At 35.9% G+C, this 9,620-nt stretch overlaps 1 protein-coding gene across 1 annotated transcript; it reads left to right on the forward strand.

The window, feature by feature from the left end:
* Positions 1-1,366: 1,366 nt before the first annotated feature.
* LOC142627779 (uncharacterized) lies at positions 1,367-9,594 on the forward strand. The gene is made up of 10 exons (XM_075801671.1): positions 1,367-1,728; positions 3,469-3,703; positions 3,872-3,958; positions 4,062-4,231; positions 4,820-4,959; positions 5,967-6,141; positions 6,239-6,842; positions 7,722-7,834; positions 8,051-8,294; positions 9,035-9,594. The coding sequence occupies exons 1-10, from the start codon at positions 1,508-1,510 to the stop codon at positions 9,260-9,262; spliced, it is 2,217 nt and encodes a 738-aa protein (XP_075657786.1). The 5' UTR covers positions 1,367-1,507; the 3' UTR covers positions 9,263-9,594.
* Positions 9,595-9,620: the final 26 nt, after the last annotated feature.

The following is a 9,620-nucleotide window of genomic DNA, read 5'->3' on the forward strand; positions in this document are numbered from 1 at the left end:
AGTTCACTCATCACTTCCCTATCTGACATCTATCCACCTATAAGCAATAGAGGTATTATCTAAGAACCTATCTTGACGAGGTCTCAAAACGAAAGGGGGGAAGGGATGCAAAGATATAAATCAAGACAGGGAGAAGAAAACTTACAATAATAAGCAAACGGGTTGAAAGTAACGACCCCTTCTGAGGCTGACACAATAAGGCGACGGTGACGTAAGTGACAGGATGACAGCTCTCTCTCTCAAGGTTTTCAGATCTGGACCGTTCAATGAACCGTAAAAGAAAGAGGTTCAAGATTTTTAAGGTCAAACCGAGGTCGAACCGTGATGATGTCATAATTAATTTAATAATTTTTTAAATATAAATAAATATATTAAATTAGTATAAATAGAAAATTTAACTAAAATAATCCAATTAAATATAAATATCTACATTTCAAATATATATTTTCATATCATAACTTTTACAAGACAAATAAAAAATATCAAATACTAAGCAAATTTGATGAGTGATCAGATCCAATTAGTTTAATTGGTATGACACGGTGACAACAAGGAGTAAATATGTAGAGTCATGATAATTGGGGGAGAATGGAGGTCTAAAAATACCCTCCTTGATCTGGACAGAGATCTTTAAATGTGGGCAAAGACTTATGGATCTTTGTTCTCCTTTGTAAATAACAAGTGATTGAACAAGTAAAGTGTGTCATATTCTCATCTCATGTGGCAAATCAGACACTTGATCTAATATAATTGAGCTCCATTATCTTAATTGTTAAAATTTATTATTCTAAAACAAAGGATTTAAGTGCAAATCCTACTTAAACTTAAACAATCAATTAGTATCTTATCCATAGGTTCAAATTTTACTATATTTGTTAACTTGTTCAGTTTTATGAAAAAAGACTTGGTTTAGGTCTAGTGCATAAATCCATAGGTTCAAATTTTACTATATTTGTTAACTTGTTCAGTTTTATGAAAAAAGACTTGGTTTAGGTCTAGTGCATCTTATGCACTAGACCCACTCAGATAGTGACACGTGTTCAAAAGTGGACATATGTCATCATTTCAACGAGTTCAGTATTACTGGACATTGGACCTAAGCCTGACCCCATAAAAAAGTCTAGAGACACATAATTTGACATATGCTTATATGACAGATTATTAATAATGGATCTCATTTCTGGTTGGTCGGAATAAAAACCAGTAAAAGCTTATCAAATCATTAAATTTGCTGTGGAGGAAGCATTACTCCAGTCTTGTTTCTTACATGTTCTAGGGAATAGGGAGCCTAGCCCAAAACCATAAAAATCAATCCAGGCCCAGGGTGGGCTGATTCTTCTGGACTACACGACCCGACCCGGCCCCATCAGTTTATCGGAGAGAGAAAGAAAGGAATGTCCCATCTTTCACGTAACACTCATAGATAGAAAAAGGCATTTGGCTTTGGCGGGGGATGGATTGAATTGAAAGTGAAAGAAAAGAATAAGACTATAAGAGAGAGAGAGAAATGGAGGAGGAAGTGAAGAAATTGGTGGAGGAGAAGAAGAAGGAGGAGGAGGTTCCTCCATCTCCAGCTCCAGGGGTGTTCAAAATGAAAATGAAATCACTTTCCCTTTTGAATCGCAGCAAATCCAAATCCAATGCCAATGCCAATGCGCTTTCCCTTTCTCCTAAACCCATTCCTCACCTCTCTTCTCTCGCCAACTCCGTCGTCTCTCGCTGTTCCACGTAACCATCTCTCTCTCTCTCTCTGTCAATTCATATATATATATGATCATGTTTGTGCAGTTCTTCAACTTAATTTAGATCGCTTTTCAGTTATGCCTTCAATTCAATCTAGGATTAGGGTTCTTACATTTCCATTTTGCCTAAACTTCTCGTCATATCTGTGTTTTTTTTTTTTGTTAGTCAACATTGCACTGCCACTTAATAACTTACCTAAAATATTATTTTTCGTACCTAAACTTTAAAAAAAGTTTATTTTTTCGTCCCTAAAGTAATGAAAATGTTAAGCTCATCAATTTTCAATTTAAAAAAAAAAGTTCATTTTTTTTCCCTTTTTAAGTAAGAAGTTTTGACGAAAAAAGATTTTTTTTTTTTTTTTTTGAGTTTAGGGTCGAAAAGATATTTTAGCCTGGTAACTTTTTTGTTGGATTAATGTTTTTGATAGCTAATCACCTTGACGTTTTGTAAACATGGAGGGTAATCCAACCTTGGATTCAGTTATTAATATATAAAAAAAGGGAAAGAATCTGTTCAATATAAAGTAATTAAATGGTGCATATTTTGCAAACATGAAGTGTGGTCTAACATTGGATTTGTAATTAGTTAAAGAAAGAGGAAAGAAGTATTCACATGGTGCATATTAGCTTGAATTATATAACCAAATTGGAGTTGTATACCCAGATCAGCAAAGAACCAGAGTTAAATACCCACATTAACAAATGATTTTTTCTTTAGCTTGTGCTTGATATGCATTTGTTGGCCTACAGCCTACTCTTTATTAGACTTTGTATGTCGTTGAGCTCATTGTCTTTTTACTCCTCAGAATCCAATTTCTAGCATTTTAAGCTTTTGGGTTTGGTGGTTCTCTGATGTAGATGACTTACAGATGGTGTTCTGTACAAATATGCCCATTATGTACAAATTGCCAGGATATATGATTCATCTACCAAATGCTGTTTTACTGCCAAGTTCAGATTTATAAAAGCCACAGATTCAACTTGACTCGTTCTTGAATTCATGTTAACCTGAATTATATAACCACATTGGATTTGTATACACACATTAGCAAAGAACCGGGATTGAAATCTTTGTGTAATTCGGAGGAACGGATGATATTTTCTTTAGCTTGTGCTTGATATGCATTTGTTGGCCTACAGCCTATTCTTTACTAGACTTTGTATGTCGTTGAGCTCATTGTTTTTTACTCCTCAGAATCCAATTTCTAGTATTTTAAGCTTTTGGGTTTGGTGGTTCATCTAGCAAATGCTGTTTTACTACCAAGTTCAGATTTATAAAGGCCACAGATTCAACTTGACTTGTTCTTGAATTCAGGCTATAAATTTATAAAACCGACTAGATAAAGGGTGTTCTTGGCTACCAATTTATTCACCCAGTTAGAGCTTTGTAAATCCAACATATATTCACTGATTTTAGAGATGCTCTATCCAGAATTCAGTTTTCTTCATATGTTTGATATGTTAACCATATCGTTCTGGTTAGCTTCAAGTGTTGATTGATATAAAATGAAACTACTTAGGTACCCTCTTTTCTGCGAAGTTTCTTTCCAGCAAACATGGAAAGCATTTTTTTTTTTTAATTTTTCTCTTTTTTATAAATGTATTAACGTGCCTTAAAGAAAGTTTTGGATGTGTTGAAAGTATTATTATTGTTTTATAAGTAATGAAATTCTCAAGAATCACCATTACTATGTCTTCTTAAAAAACACATTTAACTCTTTTGCAGGATCCTTCAAGTCCCCACTGAAGAACTACAGCATCAATTCGACACAGAGCTACCAGAGAGTGTCAAGGAACGTCTGACTTATGCAAGGAATTTTTTAGAATTCTGCTCATATCAAGCAATTCATCAGTTGAGTACAGGTCCAAATTTTTTGAGTGGCAAGGATTTTCGTCAATTGACGTACGACATGATGCTTGCATGGGAAGCTCCCAGTGTTGAGAGTGAAACGCTAGATAAAGTGAGACAGCTTATAGTTGTTTTCCATTGATTTTTGTAAGATGTGTTAAATTATTTATTAAAGGACCCCTTTTTCAAAATTTATCTTAGAAATTTGAAGATTAAAGTTAACTTTTGCCGCTTTTAAGGGCTTGAAGACATTGCTTAAACTCATACTATTCAACTGTAGGAAAGTCCTTCATGCAGTAACCAGGAAATAGAGGAAGAGGATGGGTGGTCACTATTTTCTTCAAGTTCTACGACTTTGGCGGTTCAGGTTCTTTCATCATCAATCTCCTTATTGCTTTGTCCTCAAGTAGCGTATTGTAATAATATCAGGTGGATGGGTATCCACATTTATTTTTTGTACTCTTCATTAGGTTGATGAGAAGAAAACTGTTGGGCGAGAGGCTTTTGCACGAATAGCTCCTGTTTGTTCTGCTGTTGCTGATATAATAACAGTCCACAATCTTTTTGATGCACTGACAAGTTCTTCAAGCTATCAACTTCATTTTCTTGTATACGAAAAGTACATTCGAAGCCTTGACAAGTATGATTTTTCTTCTTGAGTGCTATATCATGTGACTATAGGTGCTGTATTTTTGTGGAACTGTTCTCCAACTCACTCTGTATGGAGATATAGTGAATGATTTGGCTAATGTATTTCCTCACACTGGTCTTTGTGACAGTTTTCTATTTATCACTACTGGTTTATAATTTTTTTTTTCTTTCAATCCACATTACTCTAGTATATTGTTGATTCTATCTATAATTCCACATGGTGGGTAATAGGAGAAGACTGCAGCAACTTTTGTAGATGTGGAAACCCTATTCAATTTAAGTTAAGATTGTTTTCTGCCCAAAGAAGGGGAACAAAGATGCGAAATTCATAAATGTTACAAAAATTATAAAATTTCAGATAAATTGATAGCATGCAAACAGATATATACCACGTTCAAATGATCAAAAAATAAATGGATTTGAAGGATCATCCACATGATGATTTATTTCATTTGAAGGAGACTCTTTCAAGAGAAATAAATAAATAAATAAATTCTGTATTTTTGTTTCTCTTAATATTTTTGACTTAACAGTATGCTACTTGAATGTTTATACATGTATCATGATTCTCCCACAGAATTACGAAGGCTGCAAAAAATGCATTGGCCCCTGCAATTGTAAATCTTCAGCTTTCTGAAGGAGAGATTGTCATTGATGTTGATGGCACAGTTCCTACTCAACCAGTTTTGCAACACATTGGAATCTCTGCGTGGCCTGGTGAGTCATTGTATTCCTGAAAGTTGAACAAATTCTTGAGATTTAATCTTCATAGCTTTTCTACTGTTGATTTGAAGATATGTGTCTTAGAGCTAGATTGGATCCTGCACGCATGATTGAGGGCTTGTGTGTCTACCGTAAGGGACCAACAGATGATGTCAATGATTTAGGAGGAGAGAGGAGAGATGCACTCCCTGCTTGTGAATGTGTGTGTGGAGGAGAGCCCAATCCTTAGCTTATGTTAGTGGGTGCATTAATAGGCAACCGGACGTGTATGATGGTCAAGACACATGCCTGTGGTTGCTAATAGGATGTGAACACATTCAATGCATTGACCTCTCTTAGAGCGACATGTGTCTGACTCCCATCTCTCTTCACAGGGCTTAAACTAGGGGCATAGGAGCCTCACCAAATGTGCTAAGCCATCATTGTCATGGTGCATATCTTCTGGTTTGAGCCCCTTGCATTCTTCTCAGACAGCAACTAAAATCTTTTTTCTATGTTCTTTTTTCTTTTCGATATTTTATTTAAAAAGAAGAAAATTGGCTATAGCCTATGTATGCTGGTTTATACAAGAAAGCGTGTTTAGAAAGCAGAAGAAATCACAGCATGATGCAGCAGAGATGTCATTGCAGTGCCCATGTGGCACCTATATGGCAGGTGTATCAGAAGAAATGAAATCATGTGCCTAATTTATCAATAGATTCAGTACTAGGTGATGTTGTCATAACATTATATGGCCAGGTTGTCCACCCAATATTTATGGTTCTTTGTGTCTTCTTTAAGCCAGCTCTTAGTCATACAAAATAGGATGGCTTTGTCCAATTATCTCTAGTATTTATTTGTTTTGGTAAGTTTAAAGCTTGTATTATGTTTTCTGTAACTTGTAGTCGCTAATTGATCCAAGTCATGAACTTATTTGGAAGACTGTTCATTTCTTTCAATGATTTTTTCATTTTATATTCTTTATCTGGACAGCATTATCAATTGAAATTCTATCTGTGTAGGGCGATTGACACTGACCAATTATGCTTTGTACTTTGAGTCGGGAGTTGGCTTATATGATAAAGCTGTTAGATATGATCTGGCAACAGACATGAAGCAGGTGATAAAACCTGAATTGACTGGACCACTGGGTGCTCGTCTTTTTGATAAAGCTGTGATGTACAAGTCGACATCTATGTATGTTACCTGAATGCACAACTTATTTATATAAATCATGACCTTACTCTCAACATCAGTTTTTTTTTTTGTGGTTCTTTTAATAATTCTATTACAGAGAGGAACCTGTTTATTTGGAGTTTCCTGAATTTAGAGGCAATTCTCGACGTGACTATTGGTTGGATATATGTCTTGAGATCCTGTATGCACACAGGTTTATAAGAAAAAATAACCTTAAAGAAATTCAGAAATCCGAAATACTTGCAAAGGCTATTCTAGGCATATTCCGTTATCGTGCAGTTAGAGAAGCTTTCCGCTTCTCATCATCCCATTACAAAACCTTACTTGCTTTTAACCTAGCTGAAAGTCTTCCAGGGGGAGATAAGATTTTGGAAACTTTGTCAAGTCGCTTGGCACTTCTGAATGATGGTGCTGGAATTGCAAATGCAAAAAGGCAGTCGACACTATCCCCAAAAAAACAGCAGCCAACATTGTCCCCAGTTTCACTTCTGGCACTTAGTCAACTTGGATTTGTATTAGAAAGAGAAGCAAATCTAGATGGACAAGCAGTAATTATTGGAGACATTTGTGTTGGGGAGACAAATCCCTTGGAATTGGCAGTGAAACAGTCATTATTAGACACAGGGATGGCTGAAGCTGCTCAGGCAACTGTGGACCAAGTGAAGGTGGAAGGAATTGATACAAATGTTGCAGTAATGAAGGTTAATTATGATTATAACAAATTTACTTTCCCCATCAAAAATACTTTTATCTCTGTTTTGTTTTGAGAAAATATGAAGCAAGGAAAAAATAGTGGGAACAAAGAGCTTACAATTGTTAAATGTTTCTTAAGAAATAAAACCATTCTTTGTGCTTTTTTATTCCTTCCTCATATTACCCTCTAGGAAGCATGGACACTTCATTTAGGGTGTTGTACCTGTGTCGTACATGTGTCATACCCGTGTCGTACCAGCTATTTCATGTTATAATTTTTCAGAAATTGCTCATGTCGCTGTGTCATATCCGTACCTGTGTCCGTGTCCATGCTTCCTAGATTTCCAATGCTTTAGAAGAGCTGGTATATATTTTGTAATCTCAAAAATTGGGTTTACTTCGCTTTCCATAGTGGAGAAAATCAGGGGAACTTTTTCCTTTCCTTTGTTTAGGCTCAGATCGTTATTGATCAATTAGATCTTGCATAGGCAATAAGCCCTTGATCAATTTTATTGAATCAAGCAATCCGACCCGTCTAATCCTGTGCAATAGGTTGAGGAAGTACTGTTTATGTGAATTAAGTTACTAAATGCACAGCTTGGGCACTGAGCATTGCATGTTTGTTTGTTCATTTCTGTCTTTCTTTCTTTCTTTTGATCATATAAGCTCCAATGGATTGCAGTTTGCAGAAACATTATGGTGCAGACACTCACACACGCTTGCAAAAAGTACATGCTCAATGGGGTTCTATTTTCATTGATAGCTGTGGTACATTTTAGAGTCACAATGTCTGTAGAGCTTATATGCTGAAAGTTCCTTTTTTTTTCTTTTTCTTTTTTTTATCTTTTTTCTTTTTTTATCATTCAGATGATTGTTTCTGTTTGTAGGAACTACTGTATCCTGTTATAGAACTAGTTAGCCGCTATCAAATTTTGGCCTCATGGGAAGACCCTTATAAATCAATGGTTTTTCTGGTGATGAGTGGCTACATTATTATAAGGTAACTTGAACTTGACTGGAGCTTTGCATACTTGGCTTTCCTTGTTGATATCTTTTCTTTTTTGGGCTGAGCACACTGTCATTGCACCAAAAGTGCTGTCAATTTTCTAATATGGTGCAAATTTATTATCCTGGCTTTCTGGTTTGACATTTAAAAGCTTAAGCAATATCTTTGACAAACAAAGCAATGTGACAAAATGGTTATATACAAATGCAGGGGGTGGATCAGGTATATATTGCCAGCCTTTTTTGTGTTCGTTGCAATTCTCATGCTCTGGTGCAGGCATTTTAACAAAGGGAGGCCGTTAGAAGCCTTTAGAGTAACGGCTCCCCCTGCACGAAATGCTGTAGAGCAGCTGCTGACATTGCAAGATGCCATCACTCAAGTTGAAGCATTAATTCAAGCAGGGAATATTATTCTCCTGAAGATAAGAGCTCTCTTATTTGCCATACTTCCACAGGTATATATTCCCCGGCCAAGCTTTGTTTCCTATCAGAAAAAAAAAATAAATAAATAAAATTGAATACTGAGCATTCAGCAAATGCTTTTATTGGGCATGGAATTTACCTGTGGATAAAGAGGAAGGTTTTGCACCTGATTTAACCTACTTTGTATTCATTCATTCTGCTTTTCTTCCTTCACTGAATCATACATACATCTTGGGCATGTGCATAAGTGATGATTTTACAAGAGTTCTCTTGTTTGTTATTGGAATCACTTGCAGTTTCTAACATATGTTGTACAACACGCATGCCTTTTGACACTAGAAGTTGCTCTAGAAACTTCTACTTTAAGAGTGCTCTGCAAGTCATAAGCTTGTCACACTATAGGCTTGCCATTAGGTAGAAAGTCAAATCTTGATTATCCATTGGAAAGAGACATTGTAAGTTTAACCGGATGAAACACAATCTTGATGTTGCCGGACAATTAATTACAACTGCAAAATATGCTCTCTTACTTGACGTAATGGGCGTAGGCTGAAAATCAAGTTAGTTGAAAAGCACTAAAATTTTGGTGTCCCCTTTCTAGATTTGCCTCCTAATCACACATTTTGCAGTTTAGATGAAAATTTTCGTATTTTTACAGGTCATGTAAACAAATGAATAGACTTCAGCTGTATTGATTGAATATAAATTTTAATAGAAAATTTATTTTTTAGCTGCTGCCAGTTTATGATGAAATATTGTTGTCTGTTTTCAGGCCACGGAAAAGGTTGCTCTACTGCTGATTTTCATTGCTGCAGCATTTGCATTTGTGCCTATGAGATACTTGGTTCTACTAGTATTTCTAGAGGCTTTCACGAGGGAAATGCCATACAGGAAAGAAAGCAGTAACAGGTGGATAAGGCGGGTTAAAGAATGGTGGATTAGAATACCAGCGGCTCCGGTGCAGCTCATTAAAGTTGATGAGAAGAAGAAAAGGAAATGAAAATTGCTTGTGAATGGCAAAGTCGACGCCACTTTCAAGTGACAGTCCTTGCCACTATGTAGTCATGTAATGTAAATAACTAGGATGCACGTTTGATGAATTCTTCCTGTACCAATTTCTATATGTGAATAGGAAACTCCCTCCTCTCTCTCTCTCTCTCTCTCTCTCTCTCTCTCTTTCCCCTTATATGCAATAACTGCTGCGCTTTCCTTACCATTTTGGGGAGTACCTTCAACTCCGTCAAAGGCTGACGATCTGAATTAGCAATATGATGTAAAACTTGAATTTGAGGATTAAAAATCAGGAGATTTGATAACAATTACTAGTATAAATTGGTTTATGAGTTTTAGTGAGATGT

Source organism: Castanea sativa, chromosome 3 (genome assembly GCF_040712315.1).
Source record: "Castanea sativa cultivar Marrone di Chiusa Pesio chromosome 3, ASM4071231v1".
Lineage (NCBI taxonomy): Eukaryota > Viridiplantae > Streptophyta > Magnoliopsida > Fagales > Fagaceae > Castanea > Castanea sativa.

Bases quoted from the DNA above. Each gene is read 5' to 3' on its own strand.
- LOC142627779 (XM_075801671.1), top strand. From the start codon at position 1,508: ATGGAGGAGGAAGTGAAGAAATTGGTGGAGGAGAAGAAGAAGGAGGAG. The intron at 3,959-4,061 runs GTTCTTTCATCA...ACTCTTCATTAG, and splicing joins CTACGACTTTGGCGGTTCAG to GTTGATGAGAAGAAAACTGT. The intron at 8,295-9,034 runs GTATATATTCCC...GTCTGTTTTCAG, and splicing joins TATTTGCCATACTTCCACAG to GCCACGGAAAAGGTTGCTCT.